This window comes from Schistocerca piceifrons, chromosome 3 (assembly GCF_021461385.2).
Source record: "Schistocerca piceifrons isolate TAMUIC-IGC-003096 chromosome 3, iqSchPice1.1, whole genome shotgun sequence".
NCBI lineage: Eukaryota > Metazoa > Arthropoda > Insecta > Orthoptera > Acrididae > Schistocerca > Schistocerca piceifrons.
The window spans coordinates 526,008,479-526,025,526 of NC_060140.1; the positions used below are offsets into that span (position 1 = coordinate 526,008,479).

Consider the following 17,048-nt stretch of genomic DNA (forward strand, 5'->3'; position numbering starts at 1 on the left):
CATTGCCAATGGTTGGTGTCCAGCTAGGTCACATGCACGCTAGGCAGTGTCTTGGTTGGAGTACTGGGCTTCGCTGGGTCAAAACTCTGATCAGAGATCTGGGAAGTGGTGATGACTGCTGCTGAAAAATATTACCGATGCATGAGCTGCAGGGAACAGCCAGGATTGGGCCCAAAGGGTGAGCGAGTGCTGTCATTTAGTGGTCATGCAGTGCCTTACATAATCCAGTGGAAGGATTTCCGTGAGGTTTTATGTGACCTGTAGGTGCATATGATGTGGTGTATGGACAAAAGTAGTGCCGTATTCACAGCACTGCAATCGGCTGCACACACTGCTGGTGGGTGATGCTGGCCCCTCTTGTGTATTCGCCTTGAATCTGGCATGTACACAGAGTGAAGTGTTGCTTATGTTGTCTGTCTTCTACACAGAGTGACATATGTTGCTGTTGTCATCTGCCACTGTTTGTAAGCACACAGTGGGATTGTCACGTGTGTCTGGCTTGGGCAGGAGATGCATAGATGTTGGATAACCTGCCAGCCCCACATGTGTTCCACAGTGGTAGTAACCAGGTGAGTGGCCAGATACAACAGTCTCTTGACTGATATCACTCTTCATATGTATATCACTGTTGTTAGTATTACACTGTGAAGGACACCTTGCTCTTTCATGTTCAAACTGAAAATTTTCCAACCCAACTTCATAGGCCTTGAATCAATACAGTCAGTAATGAGGCAAATACATATTTAAAAAATGCTTTCCAGAAATGTACAGTATGTTCTGGGATGGAAAAAGAGTTTATGATGGGAAAAAATGAAAAAAAAAAACAGATAAAATCAAACAATGGAAAACTCAGGATGGAATGTGACAATATTATGAAAAGGATAGTTGCTACTCACCATATAGTGGAGATGCTGAGATGCAGATAGGCACAACAAAAAGACTCTCCACAGTAAGCTTTTGGCCAACAAGGCCTTTGTCAGAAGTAGACAACAGAATACACTCATGCACATGCATGCGCACACACACACACACACACACACACACACACACACACACACACAATCAATCTCTCTCTCTCTCTCTCTCTCTCACACACACACATCACACACACACACACACACACACACACACACACACACACACACACACACACACACACTCATGACCACAGTCTCTAGCAGCCGAAACCAGACTATGAACAGCAGTTTATGACAGAAGAGGCAAGTGGGTTGGGGTAAAGAAGAGGCTGGGGTGGGGAGAAAGAGGGATATCAGGGTAAGGGTGGGGGACAGTGAAGTGCTGCTGCGTGAGCATGCAGGGTCAAAATGGAGAGAAAGTAGTGCAGCTGGGTGCAGTCGGGAGGTTAAACAGAGGGCAGGGGAGAGGGCAGAGGGTAACAGAAAAGGAGAGAAGAAAAAGGCTGGGTGTGTTGGGTGGAATAAAGGGCTGTGCAGTGCTGAAATGGGAAGAGGGAAGGGGCTAGAAGGGCCAAGACAATGACTAACAAAGGTTGAGGCCAGGATGGTTACGGGAATGTAGGAAGTGTTGTAGGAAGAGTTACCACCTGTGCAGTTCAGAAAATTTGTTGTTCATGGGAAGGATCCAGATGGCACAGGCTCTAAAGCAGTCATTGAAATGAAGAATGTCATGTTGGGTGGCATGCTCAGCAACAGGATGGTCAAGTTGACCTTTGGCCACATTTTGTCGGTGGCCATTCATGCGGATAGGTAGCTTGTTGGTTGCCATGTCCATATAGAATGCAGCACAGTGGTTGCAGCTTAGCTTGTAGATCACAAGTGGTTTCACAGGTAGCATCAGCATTGATGAGTGGTCCCTCTCAAAATACACCGAGTGTCTCAGTGAGGCCTTTACAGAATGTAATTACCCTCCAACCTTGTACAAAAACAGATCTCCTGTGCCTTACCTCTCCAGTCACACAACACCTCCCAAAGTTCGACCGCCCGGCCGCAGAGAAGCATTTCCCTCATGACTCAGTACCACCCAGGACTGGAGCAACTGAATTACATTCTCTGCCAGTGTTTTGACTACCTCTCATTGTGCCCTCAAATTCCCACCCAATATCCTCTCCTCCCCCTCCTCACACCCCCCCCCCCCCTCCCCAGAGGTATTCCACCACCCACTGAACCTATACAATATTGTTGTCCAGCCCTAAACAGCCCCTGCTCCCAAACCCTTGTCTCGTGGCTCATATCCCTGTAAGAGACCTAGATGCAAGGCCTGTTCCATACATTCTCCCACCACCACCTACTCCAGTCCAGTCACAAACATCGCCTATCCCATCGAAGGCAGGACTACCTGTGAAGCCAGTCATATGATACACATGCTAAGCTGCAACCACTGTACTGCATTCTATGTGGGCATGACAACCAACAAGCCATCTGTCTGCAAGAATGGTCACTGATAAACTGTGACAAAAAGACAACTGGACCACCCTGTTGTTGAGCACGCCACCCAACACAATGTTTTTCTGTCAATGACTGCTTCACAATCTGTGCCATCTGTATTGTTCCCACCAACACCAACTTTTCTGAATTGTGCAGGTGGGAACTCACCCTGCAATGTATTCTATGTTCCTGTAGCCCTCCTGCCCTCAACCTTCATTAGCCATTGTCCTTACCTATCTAAGCCCTGCCCTCTTCCATTCCAACACTACACAGCCCTCTGTTCCACCAGCACAACCAGTCTTTTTACTTCTCTTTTTCCGATACACCCCCTCTCCCCTGCTCTCCATCTAAGCTCCCACCTACCCTACCCTCTCTCCATCCTTCCCTGCACCCTCCTGCAGCAGCACTTTACTTGGCCTTCCTTCCCACCTCTTTCTGCTCCTACATCTTTCTCTTCTTTCTTCTCTATTGTTATTGAAACAAGAACAAATGGTAAGATTTCAAAAATTATGGAAACATAACCACTTTTTTAAAGAAGAGGAGATGAACATAATGACAGAATTGTTGTGTCATGCTCAGTGAGCCATTTATTAACATCCATTTTAACGCCCAATATAAATAGGGAAGTATCAGTCTTACAATGGAACAGTATATCCCTTAAAGAGAAGTCTCGTTTACTTTGCTTATGTTGTGTTATGTTAACCGGGGACCTAGAAATGGTGGAGAGGCTCCATCCCTGCCGCAGCTGCAGTGGTCCACAACTCCACGACGACTACCACAGTCCACTTCACCCCTCCGCCGCCCCAGACCGAACACAGGGTTATTGTGAGGTTCGGCCCCCGATGGACTCCTGAGGGAACGTCTCACACCAGACGAGTGTAACTCCAATGTTTGCGTGGTAGAGTAATGGTGGTGTGTGCTTACGTGGAGAACTTGTTTGCACAGCAATTGCCGACATAGTGTAGTGGAGGCGGAATAAGAGGAACCAGCCCACTTTTGCTGAGGCAGATGGAAAACTGCCTAAAAACCATCCACAGACTGGCCGGCTCACCAGACCTCGACACAGATCCGTCAGGCAGATTCGCGCTGGGGACTGGTGCTCCTTCCCGCCCAGAAAGCCGTGTGGGCCTTACTTTGCTTGCTTTCACTCTACTATCTTGTATGTTGTTTTATTTTTCAGGTAATTGTGTGCACCCACCAAGAATATTTTTACCCCAGAAAAGGGCAGTCAGACTGATCTATGGTGTCAGCTCATGAACTTTAAAAGGCCATTGCTCAGGTGTCACAGAATTCTAACTCTGCTATGCCTGTACATACATTCCATCATGGGGTTTGTTTGTGACAATACCTACTGATTCAGAAGAAACTGCAACATTCATTCAGTGAACACTAAATAGAAAAAAGTATAAACTTGGATAACACTTTGTTTAGCATTGTACAGAAAGGTGCAGACTGTTTAGTAGGATTCATTTTTCAATAGGCTTTCAGGAGAACTAAAGAAACTGAATGATAAACCTGAAGTTAAAAGGTTGCCTTGTGGCACATTCTTGTTCTGTATAGGAGTTCCTCAAAGTAGTTGGGAACTTTCATCTGTAATATGTTACTTATTACAATAATGGAAATTCCTGGATGGATCAATACATGAAATAATGTAAAAGCTACCACTCAGATGTAACAGATAGATGCATGGAGCACAGTAACACAAAATATGAAACAGCATTGTGTGAATGCTGTTTTCTGTTACACGTTATTGTGCTCCTAGCATCAATCCACTACAGGTGAGAGGTTGCCTTTCCCATATTTTACATATTTTATTTATTTGCATGCTCTCTTGCAGTTTGTTTTTATGTTTTAATAAGTCTGCAATTTTATTGGTTATAAAGTTTCTAGCCAACTGTTCTGTTAGGTACCGGTATGTACTGAATCATTCCATGACTAAGTAGCCTTGGCTTGCATGGTAGATAAATAAAGTAGATATTCACCAAACTTTGAAGTAAAGTAAGTGATAGCATAGTGAAAGGGAGAAAACAGCAAATGTGTCTGCCATGTCCTAAACATACATGCTCCTGCTTCTGTCCTGTTAATGAAGTGTCTGTACTGCCTCTCCCTATTGGAGACACCTAGGAATATAGACATTTGCATCAGATCTGGAGGGATTCTTTTAAATGTTCAAGTTCCAGCTGCAACACTATATTCTTCCCCTTTACAATAAGCAGATAGAGCTGGAAATATTCAAGTTTGCTGTTACAAAGAGTAAAAGAATGGCTGGTGGCCAGCAATTTTCTGTGTTTGTTTGCCATCAACAAGTACTTTGGGAATGTTAGTGTTTCAGTGTTGTGTTGGAGATAGTGTTGGTGTTGCCATGTTGGGATGTTACCTGATAGGATGAAAACACCGCACATAGTGGCCACCAATAATCGGTGTCATTTTGATATTCTATCTTGGAGTGGGTTGAGCCGCTACATCACCCTGAAGCGGTAGCAAAACTTAGTTCAGAGGTGGTGGGCTTCATGGTATCCTTGATGGATGGTGGAAGCACATTTATTCCTGGTTGCACTATGGACTGACTTCTACCTCAGTGCTAGAATGAAAGTAGTCTATTTTTCAAAGAATTATATAACCTAATATTGTGACCAGCTGATCATGCCCAGTCAGGTACTCGCTTCAGGAAATGGACTTGGTGCAACCTGGTTGTATCTGCAGTGTCTGGTGCATCAGGTGGAGGAATGTTCAAAGTTACCTCCTTTCCATGGAGCACCTCAGACATGTTGCATACATTAGCTGGTGTGGAAGAGTGTTAATTCAACTTCTGTTATTTGTTTTCTCTTCTAGCATTTTCTGTTTTGATGTCTGTGCAGACAGCTTGCACTGTATCTGGTGAGGGTATACACAAACACCATCAATGTGGTGTATACCAGGGATGGCCAAAAACTCTGCATGGATGCATAGCTCTCACATGCATGTGGAGCTCTCTTGTCTGACTTCACACCTTCCTCATTACCTAACCACATTGGCTGAGTAGAAAGATGGGGAAACTGTGAATGTGCCACATTAGATGACAGTGCAATCACAGAAGGAACATTAAATGGATTGCATGCAGTGTGGCTGCATATTACACTGTATCAGGAAGCTCGATTGACTTATCCAAAAGAATCAAGAATGAAATAAACATGCTGGCATTGTCAGTTAACTACCTGCAGATATCTGCTACCATGGCAGCTATGTAGGAAGGGATTTCTTGTCATGAAAGACTAATTTCAAGAAAGTTCTACACATTCAATGTTGTATCGGATTCCACTACCTCAATAACTCATACTCGCCATCACTGGAAGATCTATTTGATCTGGCAATTTTGAGTGCTATTTTTTAGTCTGCTTTTCAAGGTGCTCTGCTACAGTTGGTTGCTATCTAAACATAAGGAACTATGGAATGGATGAATACAATGGATTTTTACAAATATAAAGGGTGATCAAGAAGAGTTTCCATTTGAGGGCATTGCTGCAGTGTATATGCAATGTAGCATCACTCTGATGTGAGTGTACAATCACCAACATGTACGCAAGGGATTAGTGTGGCATTCATGTCTACTCCAACATGCATTCAATAAATGTGGAGATATAAACTATGATGACATTATAACCATATGAGTCCCAATTGGGCCAATGTGCTGTTATTCTTTACTAGGCTGCTGAAGGGCAAACACCAGCAGACATCTATCAGAGAATGAAGAATTTGTGTGGAGTGGCATGTCTGTATAAAATCACTGTTGTGGAGTCATCTGTGAAAAATTTTACAAGGGGTGCTGCTCCTTAATGATAATGCATGTCCCCAAATTGCTAATGTTGTAATGCAGAAGTTATGCCAACTCAAATCAGAGACACTTCTCTCCCCATGCAGTTAGCATGCCTTCAGTAGGCATAGAATTGGTCTACGATTCCTGTCAGATGAGAATGGAATTGCTCATGCAACAGGACACGGTGATTTACCAAAGGAGTATCTTCAACCTAGGGCACTGGTGGGGTGATTGCCTCAATTCTCACAGCAAATTTACCTGATTAGCGTAGCATTTCTGGACTGTACAGCCTCCAAACAGAAACTTTTTGATCACCCCTCATAAATACGTACAAATATAAACAGCACAAAACAGTGATTTGCATGGGGTACTCACATTGGAATCAGCTCAGTGCAAAGCTCTGCATCTTTTTAGATTGGTCAACTTGTTTGCTCTTGAAACATTTCTAATATCCTCTCACAGTCTTATTAATGCTTAAACTGAATTTAATAGTTGTCTGGCTAACGAACACAACAAATTTTACATTGGCAAACTCTGAGAGAACTTAGAACGTCAAACCCTAATTAACAATGTACTGGTGGAGATAAAGCACTGTTTCAATAAGCAGCAGGTTGCAGTTATACATGCCCTTCTGTTGATACTGACCTACCTGCCAGTACTGTGTCCTTTAAACCAGCTGCACTTCCTTGACCTGTTAAACTTACCTGACCTTCCCTGTAGTGCATTTATCAGTATTCTGCATCCCGGTCACCAAGCGGCAGCAAGAGGAAACAGATATAAAAGTTATGGAAGTGTGTGATCTTTCAGAGTTAATGCCTCTTTCTTACAGCAGAAGGATTGAAGAGAAAGGTTATGGGTGAAGGAAAAGTACTGGCAAGGTTTAGGAAATAGGGAGAGTTACAGAAAAGTTGCTCAGGATCCAAGGTCAGGGGAGACTTACCAAACAGGATGAGAAGGAAAGACTGATTGCTAGGAAGCTTATCTGTTGCAGTTCCAAACAATCATTCTTTCCTTATCCTGTTTGGTATGTCTTTCCTGACCAAGTGTTTTCAATGACTTTTCTGCAACTGTCCCCATTTTCTAAACCCTGCCAGTCCTTGCCCTTCATCCCTCTTCCTTTCTCTTCAACCATTCCGCCAAAAGAAAGAGCCACTGGATCCAAAACCTTGCACATTTCCATAACTTTGTGTTTCCTCCTAAGGCTGCTTGATGAGTAAAATGAATTGTAAGTTATTCCTGAAGAATTAACTATGATTTCTGCAAGATGGATATATCATTTGTTGAATTCTGACCAAAATCAAATTCAAAATTAATTTTCTGGTTAATTTTTTGGATTATTTTAAAAGAATTTATTTGATCTTATGTGCAATTTGTTACTGTAGATGTCACATAGGTCCATCACATCATGTCAGGCATGCAACAGTAGTCAAACAGCGGGTGGCTGCTAGTGGTATTGTTGCAGAAAAGGCAAAACAATTTCATCTGATGCAAAGGCTATGGCCAGTATCTCCTAGGATGGAAAAGGGTTTCTTTGTATTGACTGCCTTTGTAAAATGTGAAACAATAACATCAATGCTATTCAGTGCTCTGAATCAATTTGTATTGAACAAATACACCAGAGTAAGTCTGAAATCAAAAAGGAAAGAAAAACTCTTTTATCGTTACACACAAAGTTGTTTTGGTTGTGAGAAAATGAGTGTGAACTGTTGGAACATAAACACTGTTCACAAGATTTTAGATCATCTGACTTCTGCTTATTACCGCAGCTAAAGGAATTTATGGTTGAAATATTTTTATGTTGAATGAAGAGATAATGGAAGTGGTAGATTAGGATCTGGAAGAGCCAGCCGGAGTGGCCGAGTGGTCCTAGGCACTTCAGTCTGGAACCGCACGACCGCTATGGTCACAGGTTCGAATCCTGCCTCGGGCGTGGGTGTGTGTGACGTCCTTAGGTTAGTTAGGTTTAAGTAATTCTAAGTTCTAGGGGACTGATGACCTCAGATGTTAAGTCCCATAGTGCTCAGAGCTATTTGAACCATTTAGGATCTGGAAGACCTAACAGAATTGTATTTTGACGATGAAATTTATTTGCTGGAAAAAGTTGTACAAAGTGCACTGAGCTAAAAGTGAACTACCTCAAAACTTAAATTCATTTTGAGAAAAAAAATTCACTGCAAGGTTGAGAAATGCTCTCCCCCTCCAGTATATAACATAATCCAAAGAAACTTAATACACATAATACTCAAAGAAGCAAACATTTGTGCAAAATATTGTTACAGAATGTGGAGTGCAGAGTAACATCTACAAAATTTCTGGGAATTCATGTTGATGAAAACTTAAATTTTAATGACCATCTATAAAATTGCACAGAAACTCCATACAGCCTGTTTTGCTCTAAGAATTATATCAAACATTTGTTGTCATAAGGTGTCAGGGTGGCACACTTCAGCTATTTCCACTCTCTTGCAACATATGGAATAACATTTTGGGGTGTCACCAGTTGCAAACTAAATTAAATTTTCTCTTTACAGAAGGGGGCTATATAAATAATAATACACAGTCCTCCACAGACACACTAAGAACACCTATTCAGAAAGCTTAAAATGTGAGGGGACTTCAAAAAGTAAGTTAAATATTATTATGGCATGCCTGATAACTTTTATTGAATGCTGCACTACACTTCAGAGTGACACAGATATATGACATGACTTTTCAACATCATCACCAGGCCTCTGTAAACAATGATCAGAATACTCTGTCAAATGTTCAGTTTCCCAATGATAGAAATCCACTTCTTGGTCATGGAGACATTAGAGCACAGTTGTGTGTGTTTCCTCAATATCAGAAAGTCTGCAGTTACTGTGGATCAGTTCCTCAACTGCCTAGACATTGACGTCTGCAGTCAATAGTGATGGCCTTCCTTCCCGGTCAGCATAGCCCATGTCTCTGTGGCCTTAGTTAAATTGTTGACACTGTTTCTCTGTGGCTGGACATGATACTGCATTTGGTTCACATATTGCCAGAATTGCATTGTGAATCTGTGTGCAGTTTAGAGGTTTTGCCCACAAGACTTGCAATGTCCTGTGTAATTCATCTTTGCAATATATTTCCAGTCATCATGTCATTTCATCCCAACATCTGCATCTGTTAACCTTTCCACAGCAAAATTTTGTCCGCAGGACGCCCAGAATTGTACTCTCTTCTGACAATACGCCACTCATGTTGCGCAATTGCCTTAGCATGGAGTAAGGTTTGTAACTTACTTTTTGAACTCCATTCATACTAACAATACTCTTTCTATGTATATACAGATATCAGGGCTAACCTTTAAGATTTTCAGACATATTTTGAGTTTCATAACTACTTCATGTGAAATAGCACAAAGCTAATACAAAGTGAATGAAAAGAACTAACACACAAAGGCAAATGAACCACATTTGTAGACTGGAGTTTACATCAGAATGTTAGAAAATGAAAATAAATTTTAAGCAGAATTTAAAAAATCTACTGAAACAATAGTTTTACTCTGTAAGCAACTATGTTGGCCAATAACATTTTGCTGGTATGTTCATTTTGAGCAAAAACTGAAAATACTCTCTTTTACCCATTGATATATTCATTATGTATAACATATCCAACTTTCAGTGAATCAGTGTGTGTAAAAGGATTTGCTGTTTGGGGAGAACAGGGACTGTAGGCCTATGGAAAAGATCCTATGAATTTATAATAACAGAATCATGTATGCATATAAATTTGTATTACTATCTAAGGTTCGCTTTGTATTATCTTGTGTGTGTGTGTGTGTGTGTGTGTGTGTGTGTGTGTTGTTTTATTTATATATTTGTATCTCCAATTTTCCATGTAATTAATTCAGATAAAATTTACATTTACATTTGCACAACAACCATACAATATTTATTGTCTACAGATGGACAGAGACATATACAGTATTTAAAAAATAAAAATAAATGTTTTCTAACATCTGGTTGTAAATTAAAGTCTGATAAATTACAGTTCATTAGAGTTGCAAAAGGCAAGACCACTTCCAGATGTAGTGATATTCATTTATATCAGCTGTCTGAATTACATAAGGAGTACACAATTATCTGTAGAACTTGTCAAGCCAGAAAAGACATAACAATTTAACTAAATCAATGACAAGATGGCTTAGAGACTATATTAGACTATATACAGGATGAAACAGAAGAACTTTCTCATCTTTGATACTGTGAAAAACATCTATTGCAAGCTCTTTGCTTTCCATATTTTGGGAGGAGCTCGTGAGGATTAGTAAAAGAAAAATGTGCAGCAATATTAGGAAAATGAGAGTTTGCTACTCACTGTAAAGATGACCCATTGAGTTGCAGATAGGCACAACAAAAAGACTGTTACACATTATACCTTTTGGTTAGTGCTTCTTCAGTCAAGAAAATACACATACATTCACACAAGCAAGTACACTTCATGCACACTGACTCTACTGTCAGCAGCTCTGACCAAAAAATGTAAAGAAAATGTCCAGTAAACAAGACCTCTAAAATGCAGACCTTAAGAGCTGTGAGCAGTTCAAAGATGAACAAGTGCTCACAGCTTCTAAGGTGTGCATTTTAGAGCCCATGTTTACTGGACATTTTTTCTCATTTGGGTCTGTACTACCATCTCTCAAAATATGGAAAGCAAAGCACTTTCAGTAGAAGAGATGTGTCTCACAAAAGCAAAGATTAACAAGTACTCACTGACCTTAAGGTATACATTTTAAAGCCGTGTTTCTTTTTTTGGTCCATACCACCACCTCTGAAAATATGGAAAGCAAAGAGCTTCAGTAGAAGACATGTGCTTCACAGTAGCAAAGATGAACTAGTACTTACCACCCTTAAGATACACATTTTATAGTCTATGTTTACTAGATATTTTTTCTTATTTTGTTCCGTACTACTACCTTGGAAAGTCTGTCATTTTGGAGTTCTGGTTCACCATGTATATTGTTCATTACATTGATTCATACTTGGAATATCTGTGGAACTGCTGATTATGTTTGTGCCAGGCAGTCAATGAACTGTTGCATTATGCTCACTGTGTTCTACAACATGCCTTTTAGCATCACAACTGGCAGTTAGCCATTTTCGAGTGACGACATAGGCACATTTCTGCTACTTTGTGAGAATTACTTTTGAAGACTTGGTGAGTTTTGGGTCACCTGAAGATATTCATTTATAACAAAATCAGTCGTGGTGTAATAAACATACTCTAATGTAATTGGATAGATAAAAAATCTACCTACCAAACAGCAGCAGGAGTACACACATATATTAAAAAGTTTTTATGTATACATGTGTCCTCATGCAGCTGCTTGGTGAGTAGATTTTTTATCTATCCAATTACATTATACTGTCAAAAATTGATTACTTTTGTTGTAATAAACATATTCTAGCTACATTTTAATGTTTTTAATTAAATTTTGTGTTGTATTTGTTTGCAGTTTTCGAGACCATCTCTCACCTGTTGATCAAAAATCTCTGTCTATAAATTGTTACTATGAGTGGTTTGAACCAGCACTTGACAGATGGTTGGATGTATCAAAGTTCAAGGTAAATTTGACTGAAATTCAAAATGACTGATACTTCAATGTTTGCATATAAATTGTGTAGCCAACTAAGCTTCACATTCATTTTTGTTGTATAGGCAATGCATCGTATCCACAAGGCAGCTGAACTGAATAAAGTTTGCACTGGTGATTTCATTGTTAAACATAGTACCTCAGCTGTAGATGCAACTGCGTGTTTCTACCAGGTTAGTGAGTGTCACATTAAAATAAAAATCTGGATGAAATAAGTAATATTCTATAGGTTCAGCTTGTATAAGAAAGGAATGGATTCACTTGTGACATGTTATTATAATAGTCTTAATGAATAGTTTTTGTTGTTCCTTCATTGTCGAAGGATCAATATCAGTTACATTTCTTGTATATGTAGAAATGGTTCTTTGTAAGTCTTCATTCAAAGAGTTAAAAATTTATAAATATGAATATTTCACAAAATTGTGGCTTGTGTGTCTTCTGTTATTAATTTTTACAGATAAAAGAGTTCTGGAGGCAGTTAGCTTGGCCTGACTTAGTGGGATCATACAACTACATAATGAAGATCATTGATGTAAGTATTTCTGAATTCAGTAACCAGTATACAAAAATAAAAATTAGCATTAACTGTAGGTGAACCAGACTGTACTGATGGAATGATAAGATAGATCCCCACAGAGGGTAAAAAAAAAAAAGGTATGTAGCATGGGTTGCTGAAGTGTGCAACACCAGGGCCCCACACCCACACTCATTCTTGCCCTTCTCAGTTTGTCAGTGCACTTGCACAAGGTTACTGGCTTACTGGCACTGAGTTTTGTCTTGTTGTAGTGCTTATAGTAGGTACATGGTTGTACTGAGGTGATAGGAAGAGAGGTGAAGGGTGCAGGGAAAGAGATGTCACATAAGCTGACTAAAAAAAGAAACAAGTGAGAAAGAAGGTTGAAGAATTAACTATGAGAGGTACTTGAGTTCTCTTTTCCCTTGCGTTCCAGTCTTTTGTCTATGAGAAGAAATCTTTCCCTCTATCCACAATTGTAAATACATCCTTTTGCCACAGTGTCATTTTGTCCAAGTAGCAACATAAAAATAATCTGGAATTCTGGCACAGTTTTATAACCTGTCATAATCCTTGCATTTGTAGTTTCTTCAACTACTTTCACATGCAATTCTTCAAGCTTCCCTGGAAATATGTTGACATGTTGAATAACTGGATCTTCTGCTGGATATTTGCATTGTTCTCACACGATGTTTCAACAACCTGACTCAATGTCTTCTTCAGGTGCTCCCTGAGACTATCAAAATATCATGCGAGAATGACACAATCAACCACATGATATTTTGACCGTGTGACTCACTATCATCTTCAGGTGCTCCCTAAGACTGTCTCAGGAGCAGCACCTGAAGAAGGCAGTGAGTCATGATGTTGGAATGTCATGCAAGAACGACATGGACAGTCAGCAGAAGACCTATTTGCTCTGCTTGGCATTTCATTTCATTGCTATGATTATCAAAACATAACTCAGTTACTACTTCTGATTTAATCTGACAAGAATTAACTACCTCCATCTGCTCTTTATAATATTTTACAGCTTCCTTTCTTCTGTGTATCGTATCAATACTAAAAGTTCCTAATTTCAATTTAAAATTTTCTTTCACATTTCGTAATTTACTTCCCAAGCAAACTTTTGCTGATTATTTGTTATCATTCAGCACCACTCAGACCTGACTGTAAGTTATTGAAGTCCAATTTTACATTTAAACTACTAATCTCAGAACAATTTGTGTCTATTTTTTCACTTAAGATTCTTATGTCACTTTTAAGGTCCCTACAATTTTTGTTCAGTTTGAATTCAATGTCGAATTTCCTCTACTGATGTCACTTTTAATGTCTTTAGTCATTTCAGATCTTCATCAACATATTCATACAATGCTCAAGTATTACTTAACATTACCTTCATAATACAATATAAGAAAATATAATAATTCAAATTCTAAAGAAAGCAGGTGCAGACAGGTCTGAAAATTACCAGACTATCAGTTTAATAATTCACAGGTGCAGAATACTAACATGAATCCTTCACAGAAGAATGGAAAAACTGTTAGAGGCTGACCTCGAGGAAGATCAGTTTGGATTCCAGAGAAGTGTAGGAACATGTGAAGCAACACTGATCCTACAACTTCTCATAGATGATAGGTTAAGGCAAGGCAAACTTACATTTATAGCATTTTTACACTTTGAGGAAGTTTATGATAATGTTGACTGGAATACTCTCTTTCAAATTCTAAAGGTGACAGGGGTAAAATACAGGGAGCAAAAGACTGTTTACAATTTGTACAGAAACCAGATGATAGGTATAAGAGTTGAGGGGAATGAAAGGGAAGCAGCAGTTGAGAAGGGAATGAGACCGGGTTGTAGCCTATCCCCGATGTTATTCAATCTGTGTATTGAGCAAGCAGTAAAGGAAACAATCAAAAATTTGGAGGAGGATTAAAGTCCTCGGAGAAGAAATAAAAACTTTAAGGTTTGCTAATGACATTGTAATTCTGTCAGAGACAGCAAAGGACTTGGAAGAACAGTTGAATGGAATGGAGAGTGCCATGAAAGGAGGATGTAAGATGATCATCAAAAGAAGCAAAATGAGGATAATGGAATGTAGTCATATTAAATCAGGTGATGCTGAGGAAACTAGATTAGGGTATGAGACACTTAAAGTAGTAGATGAGTTTTGCTATTTTGGAAGCAAAATAACTGAGAATGGTTGAAGTGGGGAGTATATAAATTAAATGTAGACCGGCAATGGCAAGAAAAGCTTTTTGAAGAAGAGAAATTTGTTAACATTGAGTATAGATTTAAGTGTCTGGAAGACTTTCTGAAAGTTTTTGTGTGGCGTATAGCCATGTATGGACGTGAAACGTGGATGGTAAACAGTTTAGACAAGAAGAGAATAGAAGCTTTTGAAATGTGGTGCTACAGAAGAATGCTGAAGATTAGATGGATAAATCACATAACTAATGAGGAGGTGTTGAATAGAATTGGGGAGAAGAGAAATTTGTGATACAACCTGACTAGAAAAAGGGATCAGTTGGTAGGACAGATTCTGCAGCATCAAGGGATCACCAATTTAGTACTGGAGGGAAGCGGGGAGGAGGTAAAATTGTAGAGGGAGACCAAGAGATGAATACAGTAAGCAGAAGGATGTAGGTTGCAGTAGTTACTCAAAGAAGTAGAGGCTTGCACAGGATAGAGCAGCATTGAGAGCTGCAACAAACCAGTCTTTGGACTGAGGAAAAAAACAACAACAACCACCACCACCACCACTTTCTTAACCTTTAACATTCAAGAGTTCAGTAAGCAATGCCCTAGCCATTTCATCAGTTACCTAATTAGTATTTATTTCAACACCTAAAACTGAATCAAGGTCCAGTGTTATGCCACTCTCATTACACAAGGCACTCTTAACTACCAAATCTTTTCCATCATTGCCTTATAATCCTTGCTCCCTAAAATCACAATATCCAACTTCTTTGTAACTCAGCTTGCCAATAGCTATAGAACACTTAACAAAATAAAGATGCTTTTATCTTAACTCTAGCTGTGTTGCTTGCTCCCGTAGATGTACTTTTCCCTCCTAACAGGCCAGTTTCTTCATGTCAGGACACAAAATTACAATAAGCAAAAGAGCAAATATGTTTAACTAGGTGCAGTATAACCAGAGAAAAGATAAAATTGTGGATACTACTGTGTGAAAATAATTTCTATTTATATGGGAATTGAAACTTCATGGCAGATTAAAACTGTGTGCTGGACTGAGACTCGAACTCGGGACCTTTGCCTTTCGCGGGCAAGTGCTTTACCAACTGAGCTACCCAAGCATGACTCACAGCCCGTCCTCACAGCTTTACTTCTGCCAATACCTCGCCTCCTACCTTCCAAACTTTAACTTTTTGGATATTAATATAAAATGTATAAAAAGACAATAACTGGATTCACAGGAGATAAATACATTACTTTAGTTTGCACTTGATTGGATGTCCTTAACCTCCAAGCAGTTGTTCCCATGTATAAAGGGCATTAAATACAAATAAAACTGTTTTGCACCATTCTGTTGTTGTTTCACAATGGCAACCCAATACCTATTCCTTTGTTATTGCTTCAACTGACAGTAATAAACTGTGTTCTCATACGTTCAAATGAGCACCAATAATATAAAATAAACAGCAATATAGGTAAAAAAAAAAGTACAACCTATGCAAGAAATTACCTGACATTATGATCTGGCAGCACAGTCTCACAGTTAGGCACTTGTATATGAGATATAATGAGTAATCAAATAAGTGGTTGGCTGGGATGTGATGCAGCTGTGGTTTTAAATGCTTCAAGTGAGTCGTTGCTGTGTAGTAACACTTGTTTGTGGCAGCAGAGTGATATAATGAAAGTTTATTTCATCATTATTTAATTAAAGAGTGCTTTAGTGCATATTGTGTTGGTTTATTTTATCATTGTTTAATTATACTAAGGTTAAACTATGATTCTGCTCTTCCATGTTTACCTTGGCACCGTAAAGACAGCTATACTTTACATGTGTACAAAGTATGCCATGTGGCTGCTCATGTCACAAAAATTGGCAGCATACTCACTCAAGGGTTAAATGAGTACAGATTATATTCCTATTTTATGATGTGAAAGTAGTGGCATGCACTTGAATCTACAAATGCCCACCAGGTTTCTGAAAACTCAAATTTTCAAACTGAAATATTTCATAAACTAATAAGTTATTCTAGGAAAGTTATGCATTTTTGGAATCATAAAAATTAGGACAACACTACAATACCACTTATATTCTGAAAGGATTACATTCTAAGGTCCAAATGTTCAAGAAACTGACATTTTGGATATTGATAACTTGAATATAGACAATGTTTGAATTGCACAGTTTTCAGGAAAGATGATTTGTTCTTTAGAAAGATGGGAATAAGGGCCTTCAAGTAAGAGATATCAGTACTAAAACAAACAATTCTGAAGTGCTGCTGTTTCGATGAATTGTAAATTTTGTATATTATTCTAGGTGCAAAGTTTCTACATGAACTATCTACACTACTGTATCAGCAGACTGTAAACTATACAAAGTTTTCATAAAAACAGCTTGGATAAGAATTTGTAGATTGTATATATTCACAGTAAGTGTGTTATTTGAGGAATAGAGGATACAACAGGGGAAAAAATTATCTAACTTTAACTCCAACTTATGTTTCCTTTTTGGTACACTACTTGTTC

The 17,048-nt window shown here is 39.2% G+C and overlaps 1 protein-coding gene across 1 annotated transcript in view; it reads left to right on the plus strand.

Moving 5' to 3' along the window:
* LOC124788796 (BAI1-associated protein 3) overlaps positions 1-17,048 on the plus strand; it is a gene marked incomplete at its 5' end in the record, with an annotated part of 518,896 nt that overhangs the window by 353,125 nt on the left and 148,723 nt on the right. The window contains 3 exons of the mRNA XM_047256078.1: positions 11,678-11,786; positions 11,881-11,988; positions 12,273-12,347. Of these exons, the coding sequence (XP_047112034.1) occupies positions 11,678-11,786; positions 11,881-11,988; positions 12,273-12,347 (292 nt within the window). The remainder of the gene's footprint in view (positions 1-11,677; positions 11,787-11,880; positions 11,989-12,272; positions 12,348-17,048) is intronic.